The 20768-nt window shown below is 42.3% G+C and overlaps 1 protein-coding gene and 1 non-coding gene across 5 annotated transcripts in view; one reads left to right on the top strand and one right to left on the bottom strand.

Annotated features, from left to right (window-relative positions):
- Tpx2 (TPX2 microtubule nucleation factor) overlaps positions 1–20768 on the top strand; it is a 47743-nt gene that overhangs the window by 7440 nt on the left and 19535 nt on the right. For 3 of the 4 annotated variants that reach the window (XM_052723765.1, XM_052723764.1, XM_052723767.1), the window contains exons 3-7: positions 7623–7793; positions 12436–12558; positions 15581–15707; positions 18017–18145; positions 19057–19182. In XM_052723765.1, coding sequence (XP_052579725.1) covers positions 7688–7793; positions 12436–12558; positions 15581–15707; positions 18017–18145; positions 19057–19182 — 611 coding nt within the window. In that variant the 5' untranslated portion in view covers positions 7623–7687. The remainder of the gene's footprint in view (positions 1–7622; positions 7794–12435; positions 12559–15580; positions 15708–18016; positions 18146–19056; positions 19183–20768) is intronic. The other variant, XM_052723766.1, reaches the window with a different exon arrangement.
- LOC128102804 (U6 spliceosomal RNA) lies at positions 8656–8762 on the bottom strand. Its single transcript, XR_008215552.1, has one exon. It is a non-coding gene; the product is annotated as a U6 spliceosomal RNA (small nuclear RNA).

Here is a 20768-nt window from a genome sequence, read left to right on the forward strand (position 1 = left end):
AGTTTGATCCCACTTTGAGGAGAGGCAGGGTGTTTTTATTGTTCTTGTGTTTTATCTGAGACAGTCTCACTTTGTAGCCCAGGCTGGCCTGGACCTCAATGTGTAGCCAAGGATGCTCTCAAACTTGGCAGTCTTCTTGCTTCAGGTTCTCAAGTGCTGGGATTATAGAGTGGCAGGGTGGCCTCCTGAGTTGACCAATCTAGACAAAAAGATAGTGTAAAAGGGGCATTTTTAAAAAGAGGCCGTGGGGGGTTGGGGATTTAGCTCAGTGGTTCAGTCCTCAGCCCTAAAAATAAACAAACAAACAAACAAACAAACAAACAAATAAATAAATAAAAAATAAAAAGAGGCCATGGACTGGGGGTGAGTGGGGGTGGGTGGGCTGGCTGGCTGGCTGGCTGGAGAGATGGCTCCGTGGTTAAGAGCACTGGCTGCTCTTTCAGAGCACCTGGGTTCAATTCCTAGCAACCACATGGTAGCTCACAACTGTCTGTAACTCCAGTTCTAGGGGATCTAACACCCTTACACAGTCACACATGTAGGCAAATAAATAAATCATTTAAAAAAAATAGACCATTGGCTGGACAGATACCCAGTGGTTAAAGTGCTTGCTGGTTTTTCAGAGGACCCAGGTTTGAATTCAGTACCCACATGGTACTTCATAGCTATCTGTAACTGCAGTTCCAGGGCATTCCATGCCCTCTTCTGACCTCTGCAGGCAGCTTGCATGCATGTGGTGCACATATACACATGCAGGCAAAACACTCATACAAGTTAAAAAAAAAAAAGATGAGGCTTAGCAGTTAAGAGTACTGGCTGTTCTTTCAGAGGTCTTGAGTTCAATTCCCAGCAACCATATGGCGGCTCACAACCATCTGTAATGAGATCTGATGCCCTCTTTTGGCGTGCAGGCATACATGCAGACAGAACACTCATACTTAAAATACATAAATAAATAAACCTTAAAAAAACACATATATAGAAATACTAGAAAGAATATGTAATGTTTGGACAAGTCAAGTTAGTGGTCAATTTATGGATCACATAAATGGGAAACATTATTTCTAAAAACCAATTAATTGAAGTTATTGTTGGATTATCAAGAATATTTAGCAAAAATTCCAGGAATTCCAATCTTTTCTAAAGTGCAAACTTAGAGAAAAATAAATGTTGCTTACCTAGCTAGCCCTTCCAACTGAAAAGGTAAACATTCATATAATAATAAAGCATATTCTCCAAGACCACAAACACTTTATAGTGCACTCTCTCCTACTCCATGTCTCCCAGGCCCCTTCATAGACTCAGTTACTAATGCTTACTTCTTCATGTATGTGGATATATGAATATGTTGTCTTTTCCCTCTTTTTTTGTTGTTTTGAAATCACAGAGGCCCAGACAGGAGGTATGAGGCCAGCCAAAGAAACCCCACCCTCAAAAAAAAAAAAAAAGCAAAGCGTGTGAAAGGTTAGATTAGATTGTTTTGTTTTGTTTTATGCTTTTTGGTGGAATCAAGATCATCCTCCCTACCCCACCCCTTTTTTTGTTTTGTTTTGTTTTGTTTTTCAAGACGGGGTTTCCATGTGTAGCCTTGGCTGTCCTAGAACTCACTGGTAGACCAGGCTGGCCTTGAATTCAGAGAGGTCTGCTTGCTTCAGCATTTCAAGTGCCACATATGGCTTGAGTTAGAAAGGGGTTTAATATAGATTTAAGCCTGGTATTAAGAGTAGGAAAGGGGGCTGGAGAGATGGCTCAGAGGTTAAGAGCACTGACTGCTCTTCCAGAGGTCATGAGTTCAATTCCCAGCAACCACATGGTGGCTCACAACCATCTATAATGAGATCTGGTGCCCTCTTCTGGCCTGCAAGCATACATGTAGGCAGAACACTGTATACAAAATAAATAAATCTTCAAAAAGAAAAAAAAGAGTAGGAAAGGGGGCCAGGTAGTGGTGGCGCACGCCTTTAATCCCAGCACTCGAGAGGAAGAGGCAGGCGGATCTCTGTGAGTTTGAGGCCAGCCTGGACTACAGAGTGAGTTCCAGGAAAGGCGTAAAGCTACACAGAGAAACCCTGTCTCAAAAGAATAGGAAAGGGGCTTGAAAGGTGGCTCAACAGTTAAGAACAGGTCTGCTTTTCCAGAGGCCCTGGTTTGATTGCTCACATTCACATGGCAGCTAAGTTCCAGGTGAAGCTTATCCCCTCTTCTGGCCTCTGCAGACACTGCATACAGGTAGTACCCAGATATACAAACAGATAAAACACCCCATGCACATAAAATAAAAAGAAGTAAGAATTCCAAAATAAATACAAGGGAAAAGAAAAGGAAAGAGGCTTCAGTAAAGGACAAAAAACAAAACAAACAAACAAACAAAAAAACCAAAACCAAAAAAAACATATCCTAGTGTGACCGCGGGCTTCTCGAGAGAGTTGCTGGAGTCATAGTTTCAGAGGCCAAGTGCGATAGTGGCATTTTACATTCCTGTCCCTTTCTTCCCCAGCTCTGCTTGTCTTCATTATAGTCCTGCCTGGGAAGTGTTCCCAGTGACCTCAATTAGCCATTGAGATCATGGGAATCTAAGATTTTCCCATGTCTCCCAGCATAGTTGTTCAAAAGAACAGGAAAATGTCCTCCTTTCAACCAGGGAATTTTAACTATTGCCAGCGAAGCCCTTCACTAATGGTCTTTTTTTTTTAATTTTGCCTTTATTTATATGGTATGAATTTGTATTGTGTGCATGTGTGGCTAATTAGCAGGTTCTAGGCCAATCTGTGCTATATATAAGTCCCAACCAGCAACAACAACAAAAAAGCTTGGGTGTCATGTTGCACGCCTTTAATCCCAGCACTCTGGAAGCAGAGGCTAACTGATAAATTTTTGAGGCCAGCCTGTTGTACAGATCAAGTTCCAGGCAAGCCAGGGTTACACAGTGAGACCCTGTCTTAAAACAAAAACAAAACAGCAACAAAAATAACAAGATCAACAAAACAAAGCAAGCAATAGTGAAAGTGGAAATGAAGGAGAGTGAAAAGTTTACAGTGGCGTAATAGAGGGCCTTCTCCCAGTCAAAAGACCCTGGAAAACAAGCCAAGTGCCAGCTTATAGGCAGATGAGACCTGACCCTCCCAGCACTGCTGATTCCCACAGTAGGTGAGGGTGTTAGAGGCTGTGCTGCAGCCAGGAGCCAGCTCTTCTTGACGTGGCTGGTACTGAGTAGTTAGTCTGACCCTTAGCTTCCTCTTACAGCGGGAGGAGTGTACATGATGCTTTACAAGGTTGTAAATGAGCATTAGAAACAATAAAGATTTAGTACTTACTACAGCCTGGCATCTCTGGTAGCTATATTCCTGTGTTTGTTTGTTTTTAACCACTATTTCAAGAGTTGTTATGGTTTTTGGCAAACCCTTGTTTTTAATGAATTGTTATCTATAAACTGCAAACGTCAGATGTTACCTGCGGTTCTTTCCAATTTCAGAGTGTCATGTTTCTACACTAAGTCTTCAACTAGAACGTCGCTATGAAGAGTTAAAGCCGTGATGTGTTCATGGGGAGAAGTTGAGTGGAGTGTATAATGATGGCACTGTAGAAATCTGTTCTTCGGCCAGGCAGTGATGGCACATACTTTAACTCCAGAACTCAGGAGGCAGAGGCTCTGTGAGTTTGAGGCCAGTCTGGTCTACAAATCGAGTTCCAGGACAGCCAGGGCTACTCAGAGAGATCCTGTCTCCACAAACAAAACCAAACAAAAAATCCCTGTTATTTATTTATTTTCTAGACAGGTTCTCACTATGTAACTCTGGCTATCTTCGAACCCCCTGCCTCTGCTTCCTAAGTGCTGGGGTTAAAGGCGTGTGCCACCACCGCCTGGTTGTTATTTGTTATACCAATTATTTCTGAGACACTATAAAACTCAGAAATACTTTCCTTATTGCTCAGGTCACTGAGAAGCTAAGTAAATGCTGACCAAAGCACTGGGCAGTAATGAAGGTTGGTGACTGAGCTCAGTGTATGGTGGCAGTGGTGTAGTTTAGTTGGTGGTGATGGGCTTAGGGACCTGGCACACTCCTCTCCTCTTCTGAGGAGTATTTTGACATCCCTTGTCTCATTTTTACCTCATAAAAATTATTTTAGAGAAACAGTAACAAATATGTACAGAATATTAGCTGTAAAAATGTTCTTCTAGAAGTACTTTTAAAGTGAAAATATTGGGGAAAATTCTAAAAATGGAGTATAAATAATTTTATATATCATTAAGTGATGGTATATGCTTAAATTTACCATGGAGTATGTGTAGAATACGTGAAACATTCAAAATGTGCTAGGATTGTAGATATTTTCTTTTTGGTTTTTTGAGACAACGTTTCTCTGTGTAGTTTTGGTGCCTGTCCTGGATCTCGATCTGTAGACCAGGCTGGTCTCAAACTCACAGAGATCCGCCTGGCTCTGTCTCCTGAGTGCTGGGATTAAAGGCGTGTGCCACCACCGCCTGGTGGGATTGCAGCTGTATACTGTAATGTTTGTTTGCTCACTATGTAGCCCTAGAACTTGTGTGTATGTAGACCAGGCTGGCTTTGAACTTGTAGTAAATCCTCCTGCCTTTGCCTCCTGGGTAGTAAGATTCTAGGTATAAGCTACCAGACCTTGCTCTGTGTGTGTGTGTGTGTGTGTGTGTGTGTGTGTGTGTGTGTGTGTGTTTGTATTTTGAAACAAGATCTTATGTAGTCTAGACTTGTAGATGGAGTTTTTCTGCATCCTGGCATTCTCTCCCAAATAACTGAAAAGAGACTTAATATTAATTATAAATGCTTGGCCAATAGCTTAGGCTTGTCTCCAGTCGGCTCTTACAACTTACATTAACCCATTTCTATTAATCTATGTGCTGCCCTGAGGCTTGTTTACTTCATCAATGAACTTCCCATGTTGCTTCTTCCCAGTCTGTCTTGAGACTCCTCAGACTCTGCCCTTCTTCCCAGCATTCTCTCTGTCCCGAAAATCCTGCCTAGCTATCAGCCAATCAGCTTTTTATTAACAATGAAAGCAACACATTTTCACAGTGTACAGTAGGATTATTCCACAGCACAGACTAGCCTTGGCCTCTACCTCCTAAGTGCTGAAATTACATGTGTATGCCACTACACCTGGCTCTGGTTCAATTTTTATAAAAGTTTTTTTTTTGGTTTAAATGAGCATGAACTTTCTTTTCTTTTCTTTTCTCTCCTCTCCTCTCTCTCTCTCTTTTTGGAGACAGGGTTTCCCTGTGTAAAATTCTTGGCTTCCCGGAACTTGCTCTGTAGACCAGATTGGTCTAAAACTCACAGAGATTCGCCTGGCTCTGCCTCCCCAGTGCTGGGACTACAGACATGTGCCACCATGCTCACTGAGCACGAAGTTTTAATTAGTTTTTATAGGAATTTAAAGAAAGGCTTTTGTTTTTTGTTGTTTTTTGTTTTGTTTTGTTTTCCTGAGACCAGGTCTCCCTCTAGCTCTGGCATGGCCTGGAACTCAGTAAGTAGACCAGGCTAGACTCAGAGATTACCTGCTTCTGTCTTCTGTGCTTTGATAAAAGCATGCTTCACCACACTCAGCTTAAAGAAAGGTTTTTAAAAAAATATTTGTGTTTGTGTGTATGTGTGTGCTATGATACATATATGAAGGTCAGAGGGCAGCTTACAGGGGTCAGATCCCCTCTTTCATGTGATACCAAGAGTGGAGAGCATAGATTGCCAGGTGTGGTAGCACATGCCTTTACACTGAGCCATCCCACCAGTCCCAAGAGGGGATAATTTTTATGTAAATATTATAGGTATCTACTTTCCTCCAAGATAACAAAATTTCGCCTTTTTGAGATAGGGTCTTGCTATGTAGTCCTTGCTGGCCCAGAATTTGCTGTGTATACCAGACTGGACTCTAGCTTGTCTAGAGTTTTCCTGCCTCTATCTTCTGTGTGCTGGAATTTACAGGCATCGTGCCCTGATGGCCTGTCTCAACAGCTCACTGGGATTCATTGGCAATTATTTGTTAGTGGGTATGGCCTCTAGGCTATTTTTTCAGACTGCTTTCAGCTATTTTGTTACTAGATAGAACTAGAATGGGAGGGTTAAACTTACATGTTTGTACACAGTGGAATGCAGAGTTTTGTTGGCATGGGGGGTAGGTCTGTATTGTTGACTTGTTCTTTGACTTAGGCATGTTACGGCTTTGATGTGTATTAAGTCATTTTCTTCATGCCTAGGGGATTTTGTTTTATTATTGTTTTTCTCCCTCTGTGTTAGATCACACCCACACCCTCATGCATACTGAGTCTGCTTTCTACCCCTGAGCTACGCCTTCAGCCCAGTAATAGAATTTTCTTAAAATATTCCTGAGGAATGAAAACTAGTACTTGGCAAAACTATTCATGAGGCCCTCTGCTAAGCACCCCGATGTACAACTTAGACGGGCGTTTGCCCTGCAGTGGACCAGGAGGGGCGTTTATGGAGTTAGCTGATAGAAAGTTGGATGCTCATTGTTCTAGAGGAACCACAGCTAAGCTGGCGGCACTGGGGTTGGGTACTTTGCATAGCATTTCCTAGAGATTTAGTTGGACTTGGGTAAAGATTTTTGTCCATAGGTGTAAAAGTTAATGATGTGTTTTAGAAATTAGGTTATCAGGCACACAGTGAAAACGTAGGTGGAGAAAGGCTTAGAAAGAAGAAAATGACAGACTGAGGGAAAATTAATGAGTGCAACACCCAGCAGTAAATGGCAGATTGTAGGTACTCATCAAACTTAGCCTTTTCTTTAAAAAAGAAAGCAAAGCTTGTTCATTTATCTATCTGTTTGGGTGTGCATGCATGCATGCCACGACATGCGTATGGAGGTCAGAGGACAGCTTGCAGGAGGCAGTTTTCTCTTTTGCCACCGTGTGGCTTTTAGGGATCAAACTAGGTCATCAGGCTTGGTGGAAGGTACCTTCACCCACTGAATCCTTTCAACAGCCCCAAACTGGCTTCTTTCCAATTCTAAAAACAAGTAATCTCCCAGGCAACTAACTTTTAAGGTGATTTGACAAAGTAGGGTATATTTTCCAGATGCTTTTCTTTTCTTCTTTTGTGTGTGTGTGTGTGTGTGTGTGTGTGTGTGTGTGTGTGTGTGTGTGCGCGCGCAAGCACAAGTTTTGAGACAGGATCTCACTTACAGTATCCCTGGCTGACCTGGAGTTTATTATGTAGACCAGGCTAGTCTCAAACTCAGAGAAACTCTCCTGCCTCTGCCTCCCAATTGCTGGAATTAAAAGGCCTGTACTGCCATGCCCAGTTCCAGATGATTTTCCTCCTTTTTTAAAAAAAAATTATTTATTTTTGTTTTATGTGCATTGTTGTTATGCCTGCAGGTATGTCTGTGTGAGGGTGTTAGATCTTGGAGTTAGACAGTTGTGAGCTGCCGTGTGGGTGCTGGGACTTGAACCCAGGTCCTCTGGAAGAGCACTGGGAAAGCAGTCAGTGCTCTTAACCGCTGAGCCATCTCTGCAGCCCCCCAGATGGCTTTCAAAATTGGAAATGTAAAACCAAAGTAGTTGGTAGGGATCAATACTTGATATTGATTGATATACAGCCACTTTTTTTTTATAACATTTCTCTCCTCAGAAGTCGATCTATTGAGTAGAGTGTTATAATCCTGGAAAGAGCTTCTCCTGCACTAAGTGGGGGCAATGTCACAAGTCACAACTACTTACTCTTTTGATGCCCCCACCAACTTCATCAACTTTTCATCTTTGGACGCCGAAGAAGATACTGAAAATGTAGACTCGTGGTTTGGTAAGTTGCTACTTTCTCTGCCGTTTTGCACTGGGGACATTTCAAGAGTTAGAAGGGTTGGAGAGATGGCTTAGCAGTTAGGAGTACTGGCTGTTCTTCCCAAAACCCACTACGGTAGCTGGGAGCTGTCAATGGCTCCAGTCCCAGGGGATCGGATCCCCTCTTCAGGTCACCGGAGGCTCCAGGCATGCACGTGGTGCATAGACATATGTGTGTGCAAAACACCCATACACATAAAAATAAATCAATGAGATGAAGCAAGAGACTCCAAAAAAGTAACTAGACTATTCTTTTTTTTCTTCTCTTCTCTCCCCTCCCCTCCCCTCCCCTCTCCTCTCCCTCTCCTCTCTTCTTTTCTTTTCTCCCCCCTTCTTTCTCTCTCTTTTTTTAAGGTTTTTCCAGACAGGTTTTTTCCGTGTAGCTCTGGCTGTTTTGGAACTTACTCTGTGGACCAGGCTGGCCTCAAACCCAAGAGATCCACCTGCTTCTGCCTCCTGTGTTGGGACTAAAGGTGTACGCCGCCACTGCCACCGCCACCACCACCTAGCTTAGACTATGCATTCTTTTCCACATCATGACACACCTTCTAACCCATGATTTAGATTTAAAAAAAGAAAAAAAGAAAAAAAAGTGAACTTTTCAGCTACATAAGTCTGTTGATATGTAAAATGAGTTTTTTTGAGATCAGGTCTCACACTGTAGCCCAGAGCGGTCTAGAACTCTTGGCGATCTTCTGCTTCATTCAGCCTGGGCATTACATTGTGAACTCCCATGCCTAGCTTTTCTTTCGTTTTTTTTTTAAGATGGAAACATCTTTACTGATAATTTAGGTTTACAATACAGTTCCACAAAAACAGGAGGAAAAAAAAAGATAGACTTCACAAATTTGCCTGTCATCCTTGCGCAGGGGCCATGCTGATCTTTTCTGTATCATTCCAGTTTTAGTGTATGTGCGGCTAAAGCAAGCACCTGGCTGCTGCCCACCCTCCAGTCTTCCTTTCTACTCTCCTGCCCTCCTTTTCTTTTTTTTTTTTTGGTTTTTCGAGACAGGGTTTCTCTGTATAGCTTTGCGCCTTTCCTGGAACTCACTCTGTAGCCCAGGCTGGCCTTGAACTCACAGAGATCCGCCTGCCTCTGGCTCCCAGTATCTTTTCTTTCTTTTTTTTTTTTTTTTGAGGCACTATTTCACTACATAGCCCAGCCCAGTTTGGACTCAGCAGACTCTATGGATTTCTCCCATTATCTGGTGCCCAGTGTAGGGGAGAAATCCGCAGAGTCTATTTAATGAACAAAGGAATGTATTTGGGGGTTAACTCACTACCATGGGAGATTTATTGTAGTGTCCAGAAACGCTGAGCTATGTCCCACACTGATTTGCCTGGTCCAAGATCTCAGCATCCAATACCACAAGGAGGTGAAGAGAGGTCCCTGTATGTGCATCCAAGGTCTTAAGGGTACCCAGTGGCCATGCCCCAGGGGCAGGTACTTCAAGGTCAGAGGCAGGTGTAGCAATTACCTGTGCCTCACTAAGGGCAGTGCTTCAAGGTTGTGGCTAGAACAGCTACCCACTACATCTCACCTGTGTAGGTTCATGTAGCTTGCATTTCAATCAAGATGATGAATATTCTAAAATCACGAAGATCCCATGTTGCCCTTTTATTTTATTTAATTTACATTGTTTTTGAGATCAGTCTTGCTGTGTATCTGAGGCTAGCTTTGAATTCTTGTGCTCAAGAGATCTCCTTTTTTTTTTTTTTTTTTGTTTTTTTTCTTTGGTTTCTCGAGACAGGGTTTCTCTGTGTAGCTTTGCGCCTTTCCTGGAACTCACTTGGTAGTCCAGGCTGGCCTCGAACTCACAGAGATCCGCCTGGCTCTGCCTCCCAAGTGCTGGGATTAAAGGCGTGCACCACTACCACCCGGCTGAGATCTCCTTTTGATTAGATTGTGCCTGGCTTGTTGAAATCTCTCAAGCCTCTGGCTTTTTAGGTTTTGGAGACAGAGTCAAATCTGGATTATGGTCTCCAGCTCCCAGGCTTTACCTCCCTCATGCTGGAAATTGAGTCTCAATTCATTTTTTAATTTTAATTTTTTTTTTTTAGTCATGGTGTCATATATCTGAGGATGATCTTGAACTTCCCATTCTGTTTCAATCCCTGTAGTGCTAAAGTTATTGGAATATACCACCACTCCCAGCGTATGCATTGCTTGGGACTGCATTTAAATACTTGTATATGGTAGGCAAGCACTCCACCAACTTGAGCTGCATCCCCAGCCCCCAAATTATTTTTGTGTGTGTTTTTAAAAAAATGTTTAATGATGTCAATCTGCTTTGGGTATGTGTACTTGAGTGCATTTGCCTTCAAAAATCAGAGGTGTTGGATCCTTTGGAACTGGAATTACGGGCAGTTGTGAATCGCCTGATGTGGTTTTGAAAACCTAACTCATGTCTTCTGAAGAGGATTATACACTCTGCCACTGAGCCATCACTCCAGACTAGTTTTTTGTTTGTTTTGATTTTGTTTTTCAAGACAGGGTTTGTCTGTGTAGCCCTGGCTGTCCTGGAACTAGCTCTGTAGACCAGGCTGGCCTTGAACTCACACAGATCTGGCTGCCTATACTTCCTAAGTGGTGGGATTAATGTTATGCACTACCACTGCCCACCTCCAAAATAGTTTTTAAATGGAGACATTTAAAACCTAATCCATAAACAGATTAGAGTCCTGTGATGTGGTGCAAACCTAAAACTAGTCCAAAATGTTTTTTGTTTTTTGTTTTTTTAAAATTTTGTTTGTATTTCTGTGTATGTCTGTATGTGAATGAGTGCAGTACCCATGGAGGCCAGGTGAGGGGGTCCAAGGTCATAGAGCCTAATTTGTGGGCTGCCTGACACGGATGCTATGAGCTGAGTTTTCGTTTTCTGCAAGAGCAGCAAGTGCTCTTAACCATTTAGCCATCTCGACAGCCCCCAGCTTGTAGTTGTAGTTTGATGTAACTTTGGGATAATGTGTGAGTCCAGTTGTTGATGAGGCTTCTTCATTTTATCCTTTCTCTTGTTTCCATCTTCCTCATTAAGAGACATTGACATCAGTGTGTGGTAGGAACAAGAATGACTCTATTGCAGCTGCCCTTACCACTTAAAATGCAGAGTCCAAATGAGATGGTGTCTGGTATTCAGTGTTACTCTCAGCAGAGGGCTCTGGTGGAAGGAAGAGCAGATAGTTTGGCCTGCTGCTCTAGAGCAGTCTTCTCCATCCCCATAGCACTGCAGGCCCGAGGACTGTCTGAAGATTTCTTTTTACAAGTTTTTCCTTACCCTCCTGATATCCACAGGAAGAGAATATTAGCATGGCAATATGATTAAATACAGTTTGGAAGGAAAAAAATGTTTGGGCTGTCAGTTTTTTTCAATTTGGACTGCAGTAATGAATTACTTGAACCCTCTTCAAGAAGACTACAATAAAGAGGAACCCTCTGAAGAGGATACCCCAAGGACATCTCAGCAGGGGGCCACTGCCCCTACATTAGGGGAGACTGATTTAGACATGTTACCTCCCCATTCAAATGCAACAAATTTATACCCATGTACAATAAATATTCATTCTCGCCAATCCAACTCAGAAATTCAGTCTATCCTGCCTCACTTTCAGAGACTTCTTATAGAAGATGAGGAATGGGGCTGGAGAGATGGCTCAGAGGTTAAGAGCACTGGCTGTTCTTCCAGAGGTCCTGAGTTCAATTCCCAGCAACCACATGGTAGCTCAGAACCATCAATAATGAGATCTGGTGCCCTCTTCTGACCTGCAAGCATATATGTAGGCAGAACTCTGTATACCTAATAAATAAATAAATCTTTTAAAAAAAAAAATCTGTAACTTAGCAAACTACCTTAGAAGCCAGGTGGCGGTGGCGGTGGCATATACCTTTAATCCCAGCACTTGGGAGGCAGAGCCAGGCGGATCTCTGTGAGTTCGAGGCCAGCCTGATCTACAGAGTGAGATCCAGGACAGGCCCCACCAAAAAAAAAAAAAAAAAAAAAAAAAAAGAAAGAAAGAAAACTACCTTCACTTACATTTCTTTGTTGTTTTCTTTCATCTTATCACATCTTTTAACATGGCTATAATCAGAATGTCTGTGCACAGTGTAGTTATTCAGGGGCTCACTATACTCCTGTAACTTGGCACAGCCTGCTGTTGCTGGGACAGATTGTTTTTGTACCAGCTTTAGTCACAGCAAAATCCAAGATAAAACTCTGAGAAAGCTTTGCTCTGCTCCACTCACACACCCCACGCTCTGTGACTATAATCTGTTCCTTGTAATCTTACAGTTCCTGGTGGCCACAGTTTTCTTCAAGGAGAATGTGATGTATTTTAGTGGTAGATAAGGCCAGATGATGTTGGTGTGGCCCTGACCCTGTGTCTTAACAAAGATAAAGGAGTACAGAATCCGCAGCTCCCTTTACTGGAAGGCCTTGTTGGATGTTGCAAGTGCTTCGGGATAGATTTTGCAGTCGGTCCCTGACTGCATGCTCCTTTCCTTTAGATGTTAGAATTGTGTTTTTGCTAAAAGTGCTGGAAATGGACTTTAGTCCCCATTTTAATCCATGATTCTCCTTTGTTTTGCTTCCTTACTGATGATTTCACAGAGGAGAAGGCCAACTTGGAGAACAACTTTCTTAGGAAGAAAGGAATAGGGGAGCTTTTTCAAGGCAAAGCTTCCCTGAGAAAAGCCAAACCTCAGCAAGGCCGTGTCACACCTTTGAAGGCAGGTAAGGAGAAGCAGCTTAGACAAGACCCTCAACCAAAGCTGCCGTGACTAGAGCTGCCGAGCTGAGGGAATCATCACCAGAGACTGTAATTTTGGTTTGTTAGTGACTGGGTGAATCTGGTTCATGGTGGACGTACAACCATGTGCTGCTCTTTTTCCCCGAGAAGAGGTCTGTGTGTCGCTCAGGCTGTCCTCAGACTGGTGATCCTCTTGCCTCCGCCTCTTGCTGACATTGTAGGCACCACCATACCTGACTGTGGTTTTCTTTTTATATGCCTTTAGGATTCATTTTCGGACTTTTTTTCCAGTGCTGGAGATTAAGTCTAGGACCTTATGTATGCCTGACAAATGCTGTAACTGAGTTAAAGTGCTGTCCTGAGTGCTAAGTTTTTAAAAGATTTTGTACCAAGGTTCATGAATAACGTTAGTGTATAACTTTCCTTTCTTGTGATTTTTTTTTTAAACTGGCATTTGTTTGTTGTTTTTTTTTACCTTTTGCTATGCTGGTGATTGAATGTAGGGCTTTGAGTATGATAAGAAAATGCTTTACTGCTAGGCTGCATCCCAGACCTTAGCTGATGAAATTTTTAAAAAATGGTTTCATGTGGCTCAGGCTGGCCTTTTTAGGTCACCATGGCCAACCAAAAAAGTGTTTTTTAATTGATAAACATAATTGTATGTTTATAGGGTACATTGTGATAATTTGATAACATGTATATGATGTATAAGCAAAGTAGCTTTTATAAGCAGGCCTTCTGCATAACTTTACCTGAGTTAAGATTTCCATGTTTAGGAATGATAATATTTGTGTACGGGATACATATGATTTTAATTTAGAATTCTGTATCATCATACTCATACATGCTTATGTATACATACTCATATACACATGTATGTGTATATATGTATATAATTTTTATTTTTCTTGAGATTTGAGTACTGATTAGTTTTTTCCCTCATTTTGGGGGCTATTAATTTTTTTTTTTTTTTTTTTTTTTTTTTTCTCGAGACAGGGTTTCTCTGTGTAGCTTTGCGCCTTTCCTGGAACTCGCTTTGGAGACCAGGCTGGCCTCGAACTCACGGAGATCCGCCTGGCTCTGTCTCCCGAGTGCTGGGATTAAAGGCGTGCGCCACCACCGCCCGGCATGGGGGCTATTAATTTAAAATATTTATTGCTTGAATTCATACAGACATACTTTTCTTTTAAAAATGTATCTGCTTTTTTATGTGTGAGTGTTTTGCCTTGCCTGCCATGTATACATGTGCCTCACTTGAATGCCTGGTGCCCGTGGAGGTCAGAAGAGTGCATCATAACCCCTGGAATTGGAGTTACAGATGGTTGTGAACCACTGTGTTGGTACAGGGGGTCGAACTCAAGTCCTCCCAAAGAGCAACAAATGTGACTAACCGCTGAGCCATTTCTCCAGCCCCACATGATATTATTTAATCAAATTTATTCCCTGTTCACTCCCTTTCAACTCCTTTTCTATCCCTTCTTTCATCATTATTTTCTCTCAATTACATGATTTCCCCCCCCACCTCCTTGAGACAGAGTTTTTCTGTGTAGGCCTGGCTGTCCTGGAACTCACTATATAGACCAGGCTGGTCTCGAACTCACAGAGATCTGCCTGCCTCTGCCTCCTGAGTGCTGGGACTAAAGGCGTGCGCCACCAGCGCCCGGCTCATGTTTTCTTCTAAACTACTCAGTCCACTTAGTGCTGCCCGTGTGCGTCAGTGTAGGACCGTCTACTGGAGCATGGGTAGGAAGCCTTTCAGGATGCATTTCTGAAGAAAACTGACTCTCCATATCCCAGCAGCCATCAGTTGCCAATAGCTCCTCAGCTAGGGGTGGGACTTCATGACCCTCTTCTTCATCTGTGTTGGATTTTGTCTGGTTTGATCTTGGTCATGGTCTTGTGTGTGAAGTCCTAGCTACTGGGAGTTGATGTGTGCAACTGCCCTGTCGTATCTGGATAAGTGCTGTTTAATTGTAGTCTTCTACTACCTCTGGCTCTTAGAAAATTTCTATCCTCTTAATGATCCCTGAGCTTTAGAGGTGATGGTATGATGTCCCGTTTAGATCTGAACACTCCAATCTTATTTTTCTCTACACATTGACCAGTTGTGAGTTTTAGGAGAGGCACTAACCTATGGGTGTGAAGATAAGTACTCAGGGCAGTTTGATACTGTGTGCACTTAGCAGAATAGTAGCAGTATGTCCTCCCCAAGGACCCATGACCTCCCTAGCCACAGATTCTTGGACCTATTAATGGTGTCAGGTGTGAATTCCATTTTCTGGGTGGTCTTTAAATCCAATCAGAAAGTGGCCGGTCACTCTCCTAGTGGGCCTCGCACTGTTGCACTGGTGGGCGTGGCTTGCCAGGGCACTTGGCACTGCAGCTGGCCGGGCTCACATCTGAGAAGGACTGTTTCTACTTCCCGGCAGTGCACGTGCCGCCTCAGCTCTAGGAAAGCTAGCTAGTAGGACCGGAGCTTCCGGTTTGATGCTAACTTGATTTCCTCCATGTTCCTGGGACCCAAGTGTGGTTGGTCAGTGTCGAGTTCTGGAGGGAAGCAAGGCACATTGGCAATAACCTGGAATGTGTTTTAGGGCAGTGTCTATAGGGGAACCACTGACAAAAACTTGCAAAGAGGTAACATGTATACAGTGGCTCTGGGCTTTTTTTTATTTGATAGCTCATGGTGTCTGGGAGAGGCACTGTCCCCTGTTACAGGGTAACTCCATTTAAACCTTCAAGTTTTTAAATTTTATTTTATGTTGATGGTGTTTTGCTTGCATATATGTCTGTACATCCTGCCTGCAAAGGCCAGAAGAAAGCATCAGAACCCTTGGAACTGGAGTTACAGACAGTTGTGAGTCACCACGTGGGTGCTGGGAATCTAAGCCCAGGTCTTCTAGAAGAGCAGCCAGTGTTCTAATGGTTTAAATATTTAATGTATTTATAAGTGGGTATTTTAGGATACTTCTGCAGCAGTCTAATTAGGTTTTTGGTCTCTCATAGTTGACAACACTTACTATAACGAGACAGAAAAGGAAAATCTTCAGAAACACTCCGTTCCATCAAATGCTTGTTCTTCTGTGAATGCTGAAGGGGCTGTATCAGGAAAAACTCCTGTCCAGCCTCAGAGGTAAGAGTGGGGCACAAGAGTTGTGGGTTTACTGGTCCTGCTCAAGCAGTAAAGTGACACTCAGATCTTCTGTGTCAGTGCTGTTAGACCTATGCTCGCTCAGTGCTTGTGGAGTGAGTGAGCTTGCAGGGTTAATTTATACGTGAGAGCTTATACATACTTGGTTACTCAAGGCCAGGATTCAAACTCGTCAGATTGATTTTAAAAGCTTTGTATGGATAAAATGGTTATGTTTTTCTGATGTCAATTACCTTTCTCCCTCTCTTTTTAAAGAATTTCACTTATGTTATGTTATGTGTCTGGTGTTTTGCTTGCATTTATCTATGTGTGTCATGTGCATTCCTGGCGCCTGGTCAGAAGGGGGCAAGACCTTCTGGAACTGGAGTTAAAGACAGTTGTGAGTCCTCATATGGGTACTGGGAATTGAACCTGTGTCCTCTGCAAGAACAGCCAGTGCTCTTAACCACCGAGCCATCTCTTCAGCCTTCAAATACCTTTTTTTGTTTAGTATTACAGAAGCTTTTTCGTGGTTAGGTTTGTATATATATTTTCTATTCTTTTACTTTTATTCTATTTTTGCTTTTTATTATTCATGCTTAATATTTTGTGGCGTTAGAGTTTGAGCCAGTCTCATTTGTGCTAAGCATACTTTCTGTTACGGAGTTATATGTATGCCCTGCTCTTATTTAAAATTTTATAATTATGGGCCTAGAGAGATGGCTCAATGGTTAAGAGAACTGGCTGCTCTTCCGGAGGACATGAGTTCAATTCCCAGAACCCACATGACAGCTCACAACTGTCTGTAACTCTGGTTCCAGGAGATCCAATACCCTCATACAGATATATGTGCAGGCAAAACACCAACGCACAGCAAATAAAAATAAGTAAATAATTAAAAAATCTTTAAAAAGGTTTAATATTACATATATATATATATATATAGATAGATAGATAGATAGATAGATAGTGTGTGTGTGTGTGTGTGTGTGTGTGTGTGTGTGTGTGTGTGTGTATGTGTGTGTGTATGTATACCATCATGCATATGGACAGTAGTTGGAGTCAGTTCTCTCCTTTCACATTGTGGTTCATGGGGCCTGAACTCAGACCAGGTGTCAGGCTTGGACTCAAGCTTCTCTGCTCACTGAGTCATCTGATCCCCCTCATCCCCATTCCTGCCTTTCGTGATAATGTGGAGCTTTTAAAGTAACTAAACAATCACAAAAAGTTAAGTTTTTGTACATGGCACTTAGTGGGATCTTGCTTTAAAAACAACAACAACATGCATGCCTTGCTCCCCCCGAGCCTCCAACCCCGTCTCATGCTTTTAATCCTAGCACTCGGGAGGTAGAGAGGCAGGTGGATCTCTGTGAGTTTGAGGCCAGCCTGGTCTGCAGAGTGAATTCCAGGACAGCCAGGGCGACACAGAGAAACCCTGTCTCAAAAACAAAACAACAACTAAAACAAAAAACAAACAAACAAAAAAACCCCAAACAAACAAAATAACTGGTCTCATTAATTTCTGTTTACTGGAATATTGTCAGCCTGTACTTATATTATTATATTATATTATATTACATTACTATATCATAATTATTAATCTGGTTAGACCTGTCACTGCTTTGTTCCTGGTCACTGTCTTTTGTTGTTGTTGTGTTGTTGTTGTTATCCTATTTTCCTTGCCCCGTGTTTTCTATTTAATCTTAACCTTCCCATGTCCCCTCTGGAAGTGAACCCAGATCTATGCTCCCTGTACTTGCTAGGCAAGTCTTTACTACTGAACCATCCCAGCCCTCATTCAAATATATTTTGTATTTTTTTTAACTGTTTAAAATTTGAGGCAGGTTCTCACTGTGGAGCTATGATTGTCCTGGAACTCAGTATGTAGACTAGGCTAACCTCAAACTCTCTCCTCCTCTGTCTCTTAAGCCCTGGGATTAAAGGCACGTACCGCCACACCCAGGGTTCTGATTCTGGTTTTCTCCTTTTGAGCTAAGTCTTGCCATCCTGCTGTAGTAGCTTTCCTGAGTGCTGACATCACAATGGCACAACTCCGTTTAGTCTGTCTTGTTGGTGTTTCCAAAAGTCAATTTTATTGAGATCTAATTTGTAAAACACCAGCAAATTTGAATACCAGAATTTTATGGTTGGAAATAGCAAATTTTTACAACCATTAGATTACTAGAGAATGGGTAATAAAAGAAGCGTTTTATTGGTCTTGTGGTTTGACATACTTTTACTGTTTGAAGAGCATTTGTATATCTGTAGTAAATGTATTCATCTTAAGATAAATTGTGTCGATCCTACCATAGGAGATCTGTTAGACTCTCTGCTCAGAAGGATTTGGAGCACAAAGGGAAAAACCATGATCTTGTTGAAATGAAGGCAAAGAGATGCTCCACTCCTGCCAGTGGCTTCCCACCTTCCAAAAAAATGAAACTGTGAGTAGTCAAGGTGTTACTGTTGCCTTGCAGACCGCCGACCTGTGCGCTAGGTTTCTCTCCTGTTGAGGAGAATTTTGAGTTATAAAGTAAAGTGGCCAACGGGTCCGTCTACAGCCGGGTTGGTGTACCTGTAGACTGGGGAACTCCTGAGCCATGGCCAGGGGTGTTGTTAACTGTGTCCTTCTGGAAGGTGCTCAAATCTTAGCTTACAGGTTTGATTCCAGTGTTCTTCTCTGGCAAAGACCGACCAGAATATATGACCTTCATGCTTATTATTACTTTTTTTAGTTGGGAATGTGTTTCACTGCAAGGAGTTCTCTAAAGTATCTAAATAATTTTTGTACTTCACAGAAGTCAAAACTAGTTTGCCACTGGCTTTGGTTGATTCTTACCTCTAACTTCTTAGCTTTTTCATTCTGCTTCAGTGTCATTATCAGAAGGTAACTGCTGTGTCTTTAGACATTCCATCCATGTTCAAGAGTGGATATTGTAAAGGAAGCAGGCTAGCACTCTCGCAGGAAAGCGAGACCTTCTCTGGAGGGTGCGTCTTAAACTTTATCTTAGTCGTTGAGATTGTCACTTGGATCTCCCAGTTGCAGTGGAGGCTGCTAAAGCCGGTAAAATACTTACTTGTAGCTGGCTACCTTGCTGCTGCTCCTGAATTTACTAAGGAACAGATGTTGCAGCTGTCAGGAAGGCTGTCCACTGTCTTCTGTTTGTTGATTTAAACACTACCAGATGCCTCAGCTGACCCGAGGGCTTTCTCATGGTTAACGTTGGAGCTGTTGCTGTGTATGATCTGATGATACGACTGAAGAACCCTGTGGTTCAGTCATGTCGTTAGTCCCCCAAATGAGGATGTGCTTCAGGAAATGTCTTTATTTATTTTTGTTCATTTTGAATTCAAGGTCTCATAAAAAGAAAGCAGAGGAAGAGGAAGAAGGCAGTGTTCGAGGTACTTCCAGAAAGAATGAAAGAGAAAGTCCGGAGAAAGCCAAGGGTGGGCATACTGCACCTGGTGTTCTATCTGCACGGTAAGTTCCTCCCCGTGTAAACTTTCGAGTAAGTGCAGTAAGTTATAAATCAGTCACTTTATAAATTGATAAATAAATCAATTCAATCCAATTGGCACACATGCCATTTGGGGAAACTCCTAAAAGCTGTTTGTGACCCTGCCTGTGACCTGAAGGATGCTGAGATAGTAAACAATGAACACAGATGCTGGTTTAAAACATGCACAGGGCCGGGCGGTGGTGGCGCACGCCTTTAATCCCAGCACTTGGAAGGCAGAGGCAGGCGGATCTCTGTGAGTTCGAGGCCAGCCTGGGCTACAGAGTGAGATCCAGGACAGGCTCCAAAGCTACACAGAGAAACCCTGTCTTGAAAAACCGAAACAAACAAAAACAAACAAACAAACAAAAAAACCATGCACAGGAAAGCTGAGCTGGCTCTGGTGGTGCATACCCTAATCTCAGCCCATGAGAGGCAAAGGCAGGCCAGTCTTTGAGTTCAAGGCCGGCCTGGTTCACAGAGTTCCAGGACAGCCAGGGCTAAACAAACAAACAAACAAAACAAAAACTACTCATAGGACAAGATCAATACAAGTTCTTACTATTCAATCGGACAGGCCTCCTTGAGCTTCTTATCCTTTACCCAGTAAATATGCTTGGTTTTACAGTCTGTAATCAACTTTGGGGGTCAGTTTTATTCATTTGCCAAGAGATTATTTCAATTTTTTTGGGAAATTTTGTTTATACTTTAATATAGTGGTTCTTAACCTGTGAGTTGCAACCTCTCTGACAAACCTCTGTCTCCAAAAATATTTATATTAAGATTCATAACAGTAGCAAAATTGCAGTAATGAAGTAGCAACAAAAATAATTTTGTGGTTGGGGGTCACCACAATACAAGGAACTATATTAAAGGGTCCTAGCATTAGGAAGATTGAGAACCACTGGTTTAATAATAGAAAATGGTTTTATGGGTGCTGATATTTATTGCCAATTTTATTTCTGAAATTTAAAAAAAGAAAAAAAGATTTGCAATGTCGTCACCTTTTTGTTTCTGTAGCATAGGCCGACCTTGTACTAGATTAATGGCCAAGGATGACCTTGAACCTCTGCTTTTTATGCCTCCACCCCTCTTAGTGCTGGGATGTGGGTCTGCACCACCGCTCTGGTGTATGTAGTACTGGAGATTAAATTTTCCACATGCTAGTAAGTACTCTAACTACAAAGCTACATCCTGAGCCCCTTATCTGCCTCTTTATAACTTTAAATTGCTTCAGATCTAGTTGATCCAATATTTTATCATCAATTTATTTATGTATGTATGTATGTATGTATGTATGTATGTATGTATGTATGTGTTTTTGAGACGGGGTTTTTCTGCGTAGCCCTGGCTATCCTGGAACTTGCTCTGTAGACTAGGCTAGCCTCCAGCTCAGATCTGCCTGCCTCTGCCTCCTGAGTGCTGGGATTAAAGGAATGTGCCACCGTGCCCAACTCTATTTTTAAGTTTTGTAAGTTGACTGCTTATAATTATATTTTATGAGATATAAAGGTAATGTTATAATCTAAACAGAACCATGGAATAGTCAAACTAAACTAGTATGTCCAGT

This window comes from Peromyscus californicus, unplaced genomic scaffold, assembly GCF_007827085.1.
Source record: "Peromyscus californicus insignis strain IS unplaced genomic scaffold, ASM782708v3 Scaffold_7__1_contigs__length_154581171, whole genome shotgun sequence".
In the NCBI taxonomy this organism is placed as follows: domain Eukaryota; kingdom Metazoa; phylum Chordata; class Mammalia; order Rodentia; family Cricetidae; genus Peromyscus; species Peromyscus californicus.